Source organism: Sinohyriopsis cumingii, chromosome 1, assembly GCF_028554795.1.
Source record: "Sinohyriopsis cumingii isolate HCF-2022 chromosome 1, ASM2855479v2, whole genome shotgun sequence".
NCBI classification, from domain to species: domain Eukaryota; kingdom Metazoa; phylum Mollusca; class Bivalvia; order Unionida; family Unionidae; genus Sinohyriopsis; species Sinohyriopsis cumingii.
Window position 1 is genome coordinate 42,516,136 of NC_142961.1, and position 15,589 is coordinate 42,531,724.

Consider the following 15,589-nt stretch of genomic DNA (forward strand, 5'->3'; position numbering starts at 1 on the left):
GTACTGAAATAGAAGTATTATAAAAAAAAACAACTTTCTGATACTGAGGTTAGTCTAGGGTGTGGATGTAAGTACATACAGATGCATGGACAAGCACATGGATGCCAAAGTGATTGGTATTTGGAGCCTCAGATAAGGTGTGTTTGACAATAAATGAGTCTACCCCCAGGGATTCATGGCTGTTTATGCAAGGGATTGTGAGCCTTGGTTTATATATAGTCACCAGAGCTTGAAAACTAGGTAGCTATGACTACTGGAAAGCATTTTAACCTCAACCTTTTTGACTGTAGGTGTTGTAAGTGTACATGCCAAAGAATAGGCTACAGTTGTACTTTTCAAATATTTATCTACGGAACTTATTAACCAACAAACTTTTATCATTGTTTTTAAACTCACCCTCTCTTTTAAGGACACCAGCAACAGGCACCATGACAGATGGGGGAGGTAGCATGTTGGCTTGGTAGGGGGGTGGTACCCTGGAGCAATACTCCCCTGGGTTACTGGGGTGGGGACTCCGCCCAGCGGCACGACCCACCTCATGCGACAGCTCTGAAGCCAGACAAAGCAAGAAAAGCATGTCAGAAGCTGGAATGAGCAACCTCATCTAAACTTAACCAACAGGGTTGAGTTTTATTTCTGGAAGTACTTGTCAAATGGACATGTGGCTTTTGAAAAGTATTTATCAAGCTCCAACACCACTTTTGAAGTATTTAACTTTTTTCATAAGAAATGACATATAAAGGTCCTAAAACAGAAAATAAATATGTTTTATCAAAATTATTAGTCTATATTTTTCTCCTGTTATCAAGTGGATAGTTCATCTCATTAGCTTTCAAACAAGAAGTCTAAGTGGGCCTGATATTGCTCATATGGCAAACATCTAAAAGAAAAACGTAGTAATAAGGCTGGTGTCTTGGTTGAAAGACACCTTTCTCAGGATAATTTCCATCCATTTGGTACAAGTTGGTGGCATCTAATTGATATGTTGTTACAATGCATTTCTACTTTGAGCAACTACAGCAGGACTAGATGGTTCAAAGATATCTTTTTAATGAATGTCCTTCTAAGACTTTACCTATCAAGTTTGATCTGATATGGAAGGCAGGTTTGGAGAAAAAGTTATTCTACAATATTTCTTTTTAAAAATTTCTAGTAATAACAGCTGTAACTGATGGGAGATATTACATATAATTTTCCACCCAGCTGCTATAGAGGACACAATGTTTGAAAGAGCATGTCCTAAGCAACATTATTACCAATTTTGATAAAAATTAGTTAGCTGTTTTGAAGAAGCCAAAAATAGGTTTTTCACTAGGTTCCTATGGCAGCCACACTGTTGCAAGAAAGGTCACCCTGGACATAATTTTGAACAATTATGTCCAATAAAATACTCCTACCAAATTTAATCAAAATTGGTAAAAGAAGTCAAAAGCAGATTTTCCAACTAGCTGAAAGCTACGGAAGCCATATCACTCTAGGAGACCCACATGGATAAAATTTTCACACTGCTTGTCCTTAGAAACATTTCTACCATGTCTCACGCAGCTATTCTTCACAAAAAGTAGAAAATAATTTTAATTTGGTTGCTATGGAAGTCACAGTTGCCAGAGGTGCCACCCTGAACAATATTTTGTAAGAGCATGTCTTGAGGAATATTCCTAACAAGTCTGACTGAAACTGGTCCAGTGATTTTGGAGACATTGTTGCAAATGATAATGTGAATGGCAGAAACAAAGTGAACAATGAATGCCGATTGCCAGATGCAAGGCCATATCAATAATCTCACTGATTTTTTTACCCGGAGAGTTAAGATCACAGATGATATGGAAATTAGGAGTTCAAAATACTTTTCTGCATGTGACATGCTATAGCATGACTAGCATGCATTCAAAAAGCTCATGTTCAAATGTTCAAGAGAAAAGCATCTTGGAAAGAAAAGAAAAAAAAATACCTGCAAATGTCAACAAGCCTAATCAAATTATTTAGATAACTGATCAATAGAAGGATCCATGTAATGCTACATTGAAAAGGATCAATGGGATGAACACACCTTGCGAGATACTGATAATCATCTTCCTTTCTTTAAATGATCAACAGTAAATACCAATAATCCTCTAATTACATGTTATTGTAATTTCAGTCTTTTCTTCTATCACTTAAAATAAACTGTATGAAAAATCTCGTAAAATACTTAGATATATCAAAAGCAATTACCTTTGATAAGCATATTCTACAGAAATTATTCTATATTGTTAGAAATACTGTAGAGAAGCTGTCAAACTATATCAAGGGAGGTAAATAACAACTAATAATTTCCTTTCAGAAATAGAATGAGCCATTTCTCTTTATATCTTTTGACTGGCCTTTCAAGGTCCAAAGAACAGAGGAGCTAATATAGAAAGTGCCTGTTTGATAGAAATGCAAACTGTTCTTAGTAACAGACAGTAGTCAGCATGCCAAAGGCTTGAAGGGATGAAATCCCTCCATGATAAAGATATTGTGACCTGAGGTGGCAGCTCATGATTGTCTCTGAATTCAGCTACAATATCACAACACACTCAGCCTTAGAAAAGAAAAATGACAAACTGAATAAATTCAAGTAATTTTGTTTATCCATTTTTAAATTTTTTTTATCCTGCCTGTCCCTTGTTCCATCCATACCCCTGTGGTGGAACTGAGGCAACAGTAAAAAAGATACCTAATTCTTCTGAAAATAGTCCAAGTCCAATTAATGATTAATATGCATATAATTTAATGATCAACATTATATGTACTAAGTTTCACAAAAATTCACTTAAAACTGTGAGAACAGCTACATTCACAAAATTATGTCATGTACTTCATACAGCTGTAAGTAATGAAGAGCAATAATAATTACCAAAATCGCAGAAGCACAAATATTTTTAACATGTGCATCTTGAGACGATGACCATACTATGTACCAAGTTTCACAGCAATCCAAAAGATGCTGCAAGGAAAGTTGCATTTTCAGAAGATTTTATCCAAGCAGACCTGCCAACTATACAAAGACCTTCTCAGTAAGGTAAACACTATATTTCCATAAGTTTGACCAACAGTGTATTGGACTTGAAAATATGCAATTAAAAGATCATAACTGTAGTCAGATGACAGAAAGACAACATCAAGTTGAACTAAAAGTACATAAATAACACTTTGTCCTTGATGACCTTCAGTTCATTTTCTGAAACAGTACTTCAATGCAATGGAAGCCAATGACTTCTTGCCAGATCTCTCATCCTGATTTAACCCTTGGTTCTTTCCAATTCATGTGATGAAAGCAATCATTTCTCCTAACAAAAAAAAATCAAAATTACACAACATTATGTTTAATAAATGCAATATTACCCGATACTGAACTCGTGTGACAATACACATATAGCATTCACGTGCATAAAGGAACTACTTTCTTTTGTAAACAAACAATGGACGCAGACGCCAGCACTTTTGATTCCTACACAAATCATGTACACTCGTGTAAGAGGCTCTTTACGTTGTGGTTGTTTAAATTTGTTTCTGAATGAACTAAAACAGATGTTTCGTGGACTGCCACATACCAGCTGTTTTGGCACATTCCGCGTTGGTACAATGTTACGGATTTAGGCTAGCTACATTATATAAGATACACAAGATAATGCCCTTAAAGATACCATACAAGTGACAAGTCATATACTCTCTTCTTTAGCTGGTGATAAGAATGGCAAAATAAAATATACTTAGTTTTACATCCTGAATTTCCTTAAAATGTATTTTCTTAATTCTGCAAATCCGAATTACAGGAGCCATGTCATAGGTTTTCATCTGGATTACACATTTCAAAATTCTGCTGTAATTTCGATTATAAGTGCAATTGCATCCTCCTTACTGCACTCAAAATGAAATTAGCATTAAATTCCATAGAGTTATGTGCGCATTAATAATGATGTCATTGTGTAACGACAAATCTGCGCTTGTGTATTTAGTTTGGAATATGGCATTCCTTCATTTATGTTTTTTCTTGTAGTGTATTTTGTTCATATAATTAAACCTTAGGTAGAATAAAAAAATGAGCATATAATAAAAAGGTTACTGCAAAAATATGAACTCGTTTTGTCGGAAGGATATACTGCACTCCCAAGGTCATGCAGTATTCCATCCCAAAACTCGTTCATATATTCCCATACAAATGCAGTAACCTATAAATACAGCACATTTATTTGCCTGTATGCACATCTTTAGATGGTGACCAGAACATGTATAAAGCTTCATGGCAATCAACTGAAAACAGTCTAGTTGCATTCACAAGCAAAAATAGCAGGAACAGGGGGATTTGCTTCAATGTGCATCTTTATAAGATGATCATATGAGTTAGAAACTGTCATGACAATCCATCAAAAACTGAGCTATGTTAATATGACTGTGTGACAGATAGAAGCACAGATGGATAGACATGAGGATTCCAAATTCAATGGGGTATAAAAATCTTTAATCACTGAAATTTTCTGAAATTTAAAAAACCAAAACAATGTAGATGTATAGAGCATACTGATAGCCCAGTGGGTTGAAGAAACACTAATTCATAAAAAATCAAATGGAAGAAAATAACTTCTGAGATGCTGATATTTATAGTCCTGTATACTATTGTAAAAATAGCAACAAATCTTTATTTTCTAAATTTTCTATTCTTTATATGATACTAAAGAATTAAATATTAACATGTGAAACATTTTTGAAAAATTATTGTAGTGATTTGTTTTTTAAAGCATCTTCCACTATTGTTTCACATGTAGCCATCAGGGGGCGGAAAGGATATCCAAGGGAGGTAACTACAACCAGGTTTAATCAATTTCCTAAATTTGAATAGCCATCCTTGACATAACTTCACCTAAAAGACTATTGGATAAATGCCTTGTTATTAATTTGAGAAAGACCATAATGTTTGGTACTATTATTAGTAATACAAACTGTATTTAGTGAGGAGAAAAGACTATGCCAGTTGGACTGAAATCCTGCCAAGCCAAAAATATATGTTTCTGCTCTCAGCATTTAAACTACCATTGGGGAGGGGACATAATTTGAAAACAAGAAATCTAACAGATTAAATGAAATTAAATGAGATTGCTAGATCCATGATGTTAAAAGGAAATATAACTTAGAAAGCAAAGAAGCAAAGAAAAGAAAGCTTATAAGTGACATGTAGTCATTTAGCAATTCATACAATGTGAAAGTCATATCATAGGTATGTTTAAAGAAATTTTATTGATTTCTATGATCTGTAGGTTACATATTCCATCCTGTTTATTTTTATACTTTCTTTGATGGGTCCCAAATCGTACCTGTAATCTGCTGGTTTTAATGACATGTATGTCAGATTATGCATTAATCAGTATACACTGTGTGTCCACCATTTACTCTTACTATCTAGAGATCTGAAGACACTATACATAAATCACAACTTTAATTTATCTTAATTCTAAGATGCTGATAGTTCATTAAACCCATAAACATTATATATATTTCTGGGAATTCAAGACTGTGACAATGCAATTTACATCAGACACTCTCAGATATAAGATGAAATTAAATTATAATATGATAATAGTACTAAAAAATATAATTTCTATGCACAAAATAAACTACCATCATTAATACCAAAATCCACTGACTAATAAATAGCTATTTGCCAATCTGTCCCAAAAAATTATGTGCTAATGAAAATATCATTTTTTTTTCTGAATATCTTACCAACAGCACTGTAAAGCAGCTGAGTGACACTGATGCTATGTTAACCACAAAGCAGAAAACAAAAAACAGGTTTCCAAAATCAATGTCACCGCAAACATTTAAGATGTTTTGATTACAAATGTTGCTGTTTCTTTTTCATATCCTACAAACCTCATTTTATTAAGATACATGCAAACAATGTAACTTAGCTAAAATCAAATGTCTCATATTACGGTAATATTTACTTTTTTCAGGTGAATCTATAATGCAAAGCATACATACCATCTCAAAAAGCATAGTTGGTGGCACTTATATTGAGATGTTAGGATTTTTACAGACTTTGAAAATGTACTGTTTGCATATGAATTAGCTATATAGTTATCATTTACAACCCCTAGTTTGCCATGCTTATGTCAACATCAAGACAAAATGAATGTGTACATAGATAGAAGCCCTAGGTCCCAACTTGAACAAATCTTTTGTTTTCTAAGACTATGATATAATGATATTCATTAAAACTAATTCTATTGCAAATGAAGCAATCACAAGCTGAGTGAGGTACAGCATACTCACTGTCAATGACTTGTATATAAATACATGTAGCTGTCATCAGTAAGCTTAATATGTAGATCTGGGCATGGTTGAGAAGCATACGCACTGTCAATGACTTGTATATAAATACATGTAGCTGTCATCAGTAAGCTTAATATGCAGATCTAGCATGGTTCCCATGTTTTTCTAAAGATAAATTTCCAGGATGAAATTTCTTTTTTCAAGGTTCACTTATGACCATTAACTGAATGGAATTAAAGAACATTTTAGATTCTAAAACATGCATTTTCTAAATCTAAACATGTTTCTCTTTCAAGGCTCTCCAAAAACATCGAAGTCACAAATGATCACGAATAAACCATAAAATGTATCACACGAATCAAGTTTGATTATATTCCTATAAATTGGCATGTAAAGTCATTTCAATGTACAGAATAAAAATTCTAACTTTATTTTGCTGCATAATGTTGCTAAGTGGGAACAACATAATGAACATAAATTATGATTTGTTTCCTTTCAAACCTTTAATTCTGAAGAATTCAATAGCAATATATATATGCATCTCATAGAAAGTAACATTTCCTATTACAGTATATAAAAAAATAAATGCAAATAATTAGAATCTTGTCTTGAAATGAAAACTTTAACCCTGAATTTATCTGTGTCAATAAAATCCCAAACAAGATTTTTCAAACAACCTAATCTCCTTAAGACAATCTGGTTAAAAATCTATCATTTAAAAACATTTTCAAAAGGATTGATTTAAATTTTGACAAAAGACCTTCAAAATTATATACTGTTGCATTTACAAGGATTGAATTTTCTGTAAAATCAACTTGTCTTCTTATAATTCGTTAAACCAGTCCCCAAACCTGCACTGATACAGGGGCTTGTATCGTTTTTTTAAATATATAATACAAGGGGTGACAATTTCTCATTTCAGCTCTGAGATTCAACAATTTTGGACTACAAATTTGGCTAAAAACGAATAGCAGTCCATTTTCTAATCCGAGTTTCCTCCTAATATTCCCACCCCATTTTCATATTTGGACATTTAGGCTGGGGTGTGGGGTCACTGTAATTGCATATAAAAAATTTGGAATTTGCCACCACCGTGTGGTAGCGCCATATGGTAGTCACTTAAAAGCAGGCCTTGAAAAATTTAAACTTATGTTATACTGACTCATACCTGCATGAAATCGATAGGAAAATGATTTATTTTCTTAGAAATGGCAAGTATTATAATCGTTATGTCATTAATCCACTGACAGACAAGATGAAAATACGGTGTAGATGAAACCTGACCCAGTACTCGCCATTTGCATTACTAGTCACATGACTTCACAAATCTCAAACGACGACATCGAAGTCCAATAGTCACATGATATCAACAACAAACTCCTTTATAAGGTTGTTGTAGAGAAATTCAATTATATTAAATTTAAGTCAGATACTTTTTGTAAAAACCAGCAATCTGGCCAGTCTGATTTATCAAGTGGAGACGTGATACAACTCCAGAAGTTGTTCTCGGAATATATAAATAAACCACTCCCTTGATAACTCGTGCCCGGATAACTCACGCTCTCGCTTATACAGCGGTGTCTGGCAAGGCTCCCAATTTTTCCCCAAAGAAAATTTATTTTAAATATCTTTAAAATATGCTGAACATGACAAAATTACGGTAATAACTGGTAAATTAAACCTTGATACATCGCTCGTTTTATCATCGAAAATGGTGATTAATGCCCTTAAAGACAGAATCCATATTGTGAAATTTGCAAGTTCTAAATAAGATATCGTATAAGATGTAAGTCTTTTTACCATAAATAGTTGTCAGTACTCTGTAAATAAACAGTCTGGTGAAATATCGATCAATGAAAACTTCAGGTAAATGCTAATAGGTGGCAACAGAGAATGAAATAAACACCAATTAAATGTCTTGCTATTTGAAAGTCAGGTTCTAATCCTTTAATTCTGTTTCAGTGTAAACATTATAATCGCAACATATTCTGTTCTATGAAAACATGAAAAGAGTCAATCAACCATCACATCGAAACCCTTGGGTAATTCTGTGAGAACCTAATTACGTGCCAGCTTTGTTTTAATCAACAACTTTGGGAAATGTTTATTGCATTAAAAAAATCAATTAAAAGAGACCTGTGTTGTTTTATCACTTTGAATACGTTTTTTTTGTATCAAATCAAGCAAGGAAGGTGCAAAGAAAAATTCAAAAAGCATGCAAATCTGAGCACAAGCTCTTGTGGTCTCTACTGTTATCAAAATTCATTTTATTTGACCAATCAAAAATGGTTTCACATTTTTATATACTTAGCATCATTAAAGTATATATTACCAATAAGTAATGTGTCTTAATCATTTGTAAATGTGACCATGGAGAGTAAAGGAATCAAGCGAAAGGCGTACTCAGTGACTGAAAAGCTGTGCATCATAGATAGGGTTCATAATGGTGAAGTGTGAGCCAAAGTTTGCAATGAACTAAAATTTGCAGAGAGAACAATCTGTGAACAATACACAGAAGACCAAGTCTTTTAATATGCCATAAGGTGGCTGGAGACCCAAAATGCTGACTATGTAAAGATCACACAGTTGAGAAATCTGCGAGATTTCGCTCAGTGGCAGAGAAATCAAGGAGTAACACGAAAAAATTCACTGCATTTTTTTCAAAATGTGAAGTTATATTTTTCTAGCGTGTCACAAATGGCAAGTAGTATCATGTTCAAATTTAAGTCATTTTAAATTTGTAGACCCATTAAATTCATGTTGGTAATGATTAACCCTTGTGATGTTTTTTTTTCATTTTACTTCTAACACAATCAAATCAAACCAAATCTATCTATTTATCTAATCTATCTATCTATCTATCATTCGATCGACAATGTTTCTCGAAAAGAGTGTCGATCTTTTGTATAAAAAAAGTCTAAGTTGGATCAAACAATAAAACTAGAATGTATCCAATTCAACATACAAATTAGTGACAGTGCACAATGTGTGAAGTGGTACACGTGTTAAGCGAAATGAAACCATGTGGAATAATATTTTTGATGATCTCCTCAATATACTGTAATTTATCCTAAAATTAATGTTGCTCTATGAGGAAAAAATAAACAAAGTACACCATTATGAAGAGATATTTATTCACAGTTAATCTCAGCTCGATTATTAATTGAGTATTCAACAATATAACCTGCCAACCCACCCACCCCCTTTTGCTGTTATGTTGATCCCTTTATTGGTTTTGGCTTTTTTATAGGTCCCTCGATAACTCGTACCTCATTTATAGTATGGTCAATGTTTTTGGACCCCCATGTGTGTGAGTTATCAAGGGAGAGGTGTATGGAGAACTTTATGTTCCTTCATTTTTGTATTTTTTATTGCAACCAGTATATGACTTGCATTTAATATTTTTTTCTCTATAATATTTGAAAAATGTGGGTTGTTAGATTTGTGTACTCATGCGACTAGTAATGCAAATTGCAAGTACCAGGTCACATTTCATCAACGACGTAGTTTTATTTTATCTTTCAGCAAATTAAAGAATAACAATTTTAAAACTCACAATTTCTGAGAAAATAAGTAAGTTTCATATCAATTTCATGCATGCATCACTCCATCAAACAATGTTTAGAGTTTTCTAGGCCATCTGGTAAGTGGCTATGCTTTGCCACCACCATGTTGGCCTCTTGTGATGCTAGACTGGTTTTCATACCTTCCATGTAAGGACAGATATGGATGTCTAGCTGACTTTGAAAATAAAAGTCTACTAGATAAATGTAATCCACTGGGCATTTGATTGACTCAACATATATGTTTATTGCAAGCAAACAAATGATCCATTCTGCACCCTCCAAACATTCTAGTTAGAACTCAATAAAATTAACTCACAATCAGTCTAGTTATGACTCAATTAAGTGATTGTTTTAGGCATCTCGTGGTGGTGGAAAATTCCCAGGTTTTCCTCCCGACTTTCATCAATATTTGCGAAATTCAAGGACTTTTCACGGTTGGGAAAAAAATAATAATTTCTCCCGACTTTTTCCCGATTTCCTGGTAGCGTGGGAATGGTTGAGTAGTATAATCATTGTCAATGACTTGCATATAAATACATTTAGCTGTCAACAGTAAGCTTAATATGCAGATCTGGGAACAGCTAAGCAGCAAAGTTACTGTAAATGACCTGCATATAAATACATGTAGCTGTCAGCAGTAAGCTTAATAAGCAGACTGGGAGAGGTTGAGTAATGAATCGGGTTTTACTGAACTGTTTTAGTTACCATGTACATGTTTAGAAACTTTGACATGTGTTGCAACCATAAGCCTTGATGCAGACAATAATAATGGATAATTGTAATGTTTCAGGAATTTAAAGACTATTCTTTTATGTATGATATTAAAAGTTGCATCTTTCTTGCCTTGTTGCCATTTGATTTCCAGGTGAAGTAAAATTCACACAAGCATCTACAAGCTCTGACTTCAATGGTTTGGTTTAGGCAGGTGTTTTATGGCACTGCAACACTTTGAATGTTACACTGTGTCAAGGCCAGTATAGTGCCTTGCTCAAGGAGACACCATCATGACCAATTTGGGCATATCTGATTTCATAAACTGAACCTGCACTTTTCTCATTATGAGTCCAACACCTTAACTACTGAGCACTGTTCATTAAAAATTCTTGTCATCTTTCAAGCCATTAATGCAGTAAAATAATGCTTCAAGTAGGGAATAAAGTAGCCATATCTACATATAATAGATACCTCCTTATAACGAACAATGCTCTAAGATCATTTTTAACCTCTATTTAATCGGCACATTTAAGTAGTTTTTCCATGTCCTGTATTAACAGGATTCACTCTGAAAATGAGCATGAGTGGCAAGGATGGGTTCCATGTAAGCTTTCATCTGAAATCTCAGTTTTATTACATCATTAAGTCTTTTGCCATGTTTGGTCTAAGACTGCAATGATGAACATAAAATATAGCAACAAAGAAACAGTTCCAATGATCTTAAAATCTGATGCAGAGACAAATCATCCAGCAGAATACCACTTGGTTATTAACATCCAACTCCCAAATAATTAATCATTTAACCCCCCAAAAGACCTTAAGCAGTGCACAATCACCATATTCGGATATATTTTAGGAAAGATCACTTTATCATAGTGGCTGCTATAGTTACAAATAGTGCTATTTCTTTCATGGAAGGCACCTTTACTTTGGCAAAATTTTGTTATCAATTTTAAATCACTCTGCTTGAACATTAACCAAGTCTTTTTTGGGGTGATGGCAAGGACTGAGTACTGTTCCAATCAAAAGTCCAGCCAAGATGCCTGATAAAGGTGCATGGTCTACAGCCAAAGTTTATCATTTGCTATCTTTTGATTTGATTTTAAGACATTGCTATCTTGATCTTTGATCCTGTTTTGTTTTAACTTTGCGAAGTGCAAACCAAAGTGCAACAAAATCTGGTGCAGGTATGTGGTTGAAAACTCAAGTCAATGTGCAAAAAGCATCTTTTTCTCCTTTCACTGTGACTTTGATCTTCAACCTTTCATGCCAAAAATCTTGATGCCACATGCAAGCCATCCAAAAAGTATGGTCAAAATGCTTGGCAAAAAGCAAAGTTTTCATGCGCAAACAAAAAAAACCCCCATTCTACCAGTGATACAACGACAAGGAGCGTAATTCCAATTTTCAAATACCACCCTGTAAGGATGATGCAGACGATATAGTCTTGGAATTCAATTTTTTCTTTTTTTCTACATGAATTGGCACTTTCTCATCAATGATTTTTAGTTGTCTGGGACAGCTGGGCTATAGAATTGTCTTCCCCATTCATGGTAAGCATATGAAAATGGATTTAACTGAAAAGATGTTGGGATAACATTTATACTTTTCAAAAATGCAAAATTTAAAATGAAAAAAAAACACATCACATACACCATAAGATAAATCCATCTTGTCAAAGTATGAGAGTGGATTGTGTGGAGTGATTACTGGATGTCATATGTGAATGTAACTAAGGGAAATATACTTAACCCTTTACCTCACAGAGCATAGTGACAAAGTGCAGCTCGCTATAAATAGAACACATGTAACCTAGTCAACCGCATACCCATAGCCTGCGTGTGAACTGTTAAGCAATGTAGTGTATGTTACGTTAAACAGCAGTTTTAACCATTTTACATTTCTGGTACACATCTATTATATGTGGAACAATTTAAGAGTAAAGTCCGATTGTTATAGCTGTGTAATTATTTATCACAGAAGAATTTATTATGTGCTTTAAAATCTGGAGAGAACTTGTTCACCGTCATGTCAGTGAGGCCGTGTGACCAACCGCAGCTGCCATTTCTCACACTCGAAATTTACAAGTTTTTCGTCTGTGTCTACATCACTAAGTCATCCAAATTTGATAATTGATAAAAACTAATTGCAGCCTATATCAATTTCAGAGCCTTTACCTAGGTTATTGAATCTTTCATAGCTGTGATTCTAATCATGAAAACTTTGTTAAGTACTGAATGAAATCCGCGACCGCCATTTTGGAGAGTGGAGATTACGAGCCAGTTACTTTAAATAGCAGATATCAACCAGTACATAAACAGTGACCACGTGATCTGACGTAATTGTCATTCGCAGAAATGAATGTAGTATCTAATAAGGGGTTTTCCCCGAAGGTGGTGCTACAAAAACCAGCTTAAAATGGCTGATGTTTACAGCCGACGTCCAAAGGCGCTTCCATGGGACTTTTGTAGAAGTGTCAAAAGGCGCTCTGAAGCGACTTTTGTAGAGGCGTCCAAAGACGGCTGTATGAGGTAAAGGGTTAAAAAAAATCAGTATTTATATAAATTACCAAATATATTGTGCACATGGGATGAAAATGGTCCACAAATAAAACCTTCATTAATTTAGTATACTGAATAAATATATGTTGGAATAAAACTTTAAATCTGAACTTTTTAATAAGTCTAAAATTTAATAATTCTTTCTGTATCCCAATACTGTAAAGACAGGCATACCATAATCATAACATGAAAACCCTGTACACATAAATATTTGGATATAAAGATTCAAAAGCAAAATACCGGAACAAGCGAATATTTCCAAGTTACAATTTTCCTCAAGTTTCATTACAGATCTGACAAGGATACAAGCTACATAGTTTATTTTAGGTCTGTGTGATCCTGACCCAGATGATCTTGACCCTAAGACTGGAGGCATAGATGTGAGATACTGCATCTATTTATGACATACCAATGACAAGAGTTCCTTTCATATATTTTCAGTGGTTCCAAGTTTATATCATGGACATGAATGCAAGTCCACTATGATTTATACTTTCTCCTGATGTTATTTTGACCGGGTTGGTGGGGGGACTCACTGTGGCACAACACACAATCCTTGACATATATTTGGCAAAAAAATTTACTTAACTATCTTCAGTGGTAAAAAAAAACAAACCCAAACAAGAATGCAAATGAATGATTTACATTTTCCCTTGCCATAACCTTGACCACATGGCAGGGGTGTAACTGTGTTGTACAACCTATCTAGCCATAATACAGACTTAGCAAAGGTTTCATCAAAGTATACTCGGCATTTCAAAAGTCATAGCCCAAACAAGGATTCTGGCTGCTAAATTCTAACTTCCCTTGCCAAGACCTTGAATATTCACCAAAGAACTTTTTTACTGTACATGGCACAAAGTCACACATCATACTTATCATATATACCTGGGCAAATTTTCACCAAAATATTTCCAACATTTCTGAAGTTATAGGCCAGACAAGATGTAAACAGACTGACAATACCGTAACATAATGCATCCATTTCAGAAGGGTGAATAGTTTTACATCAACCTCCTGTTACAAGAGTACAGTCTACTCTAGTTCATCCAGCTTCCATAACTCCAATTGGCATCTTCATAAGATATCATATGAGAATAAATGTCATTTATGATCATAATGTTCTTCCAAAATCAGATTAATTTGACTACCATTTTCAACATAATACCATCAAGGAACTCTTGTCACTGGTATGTCATGAATAGATGCAGTATCTCACATCTATGCCTCCAGTCTTAGGGTCAAAATCATCTGGGTCAGGATCATAATATGCACGCACGGATGTTATCTTAACCCTTTACCTTATGCAAGCGTCTTTGGATGCCTCTACTCCATTCGCATGGAAGCGCCTTTTGACGCCTTTATTCCATTTGCATGGAAGCGCCTTTTGACGCCTGCTGTAAACATCAGCCATTTTGAGCTGGTTTTCGTAGCGCCACCTTTGGGGAAAACCCCCCTATTAGATACTACATTCATTTCTGCGAATGACAATTACGTCAGATCACATGGTCGCTATGTATGCACTGGTCGATATCTGCTATTTAAAGTAACTGGGTCGTAATCTCCACTCTCCAAAATGGCGGTCGCGGATTTCATTCAGTACGTACGAAGTTTTCAAGATTAGAATAACAACTATGAAAGATTCAATAACTTAGGTAAAGGCTCTGATATTGATGTAGGCAGCAATTAGTTTTTATCAATTATCAAATTCTGATGACTTAGTGATGTAGACACAGACGAAAACCTTGTAAGTTTCGAATTTCGGAAATGGCAGCTACGGTTGGTCATGCGGCTTCACTGACATGACAGTGAACGAGTTCTCTCCCGATTTTGAAGCACATAAAAAATTCTTCTGGGAAAAATAATTACACAGCTAAAACAAACGGACTTTAAACTCTTAAATTTTTCCACATATAATAGATGTGTACCAAAAATGTAAAATGGTTAAAATTGCTGTTAAACTTTTCAAGAATAAAGCCAGTTTTAATGAATTAAAGGAATTAAAGGCAACCCCTCAAATATATGAATTCTTCAATGTTGTACAAACCATGTCCCCTCCATGAAGCATGCCAAGATCAATAAATATGTGACTAGTAATTGATATTTTTTCATGAATTTGACCCAAAAAGCTTATTTGGACATGTGCATGTATTACATTGAATATAGTATTTTCTTGAGAAAAGTACGAGTTGAAATAACATGAAGAAACTGTAATACATCTGCAATCAGTTGCATTCAGTTATGCAGTGCTCACCTCTGGCTATCTCTTCATGGCAACTGTGACAGACCCGAGCTTCCCGAAAGTCCATGTACTGCAGCTTACTCCTCAAATTACAACAGTTCGAACAGAAAACCTTAAATTGGAAACAAGTTTATGTTAACATTAATTTTTTTACTGCTTAGTTCAAGTGACCTGACGATTTGACCTTTCATAAGAACATTTCTGATACTAGT

The 15,589-nt window shown here is 34.3% G+C and overlaps 1 protein-coding gene across 2 annotated transcripts in view; it reads right to left on the minus strand.

Moving 5' to 3' along the window:
- The window catches only part of LOC149806781 (uncharacterized), a 72,494-nt gene that overhangs the window by 38,455 nt on the left and 18,450 nt on the right, over positions 1-15,589 (minus strand). The window contains exons 5-6 of one of the 2 annotated variants that reach the window (XM_089957493.1): positions 15,390-15,489; positions 397-549 (exon numbers count right to left, since the gene is read on the minus strand). In XM_089957493.1, coding sequence (XP_089813619.1) covers positions 397-549; positions 15,390-15,489 — 253 coding nt within the window. The remainder of the gene's footprint in view (positions 1-396; positions 550-15,389; positions 15,490-15,589) is intronic. The other variant, XM_089957502.1, reaches the window with a different exon arrangement.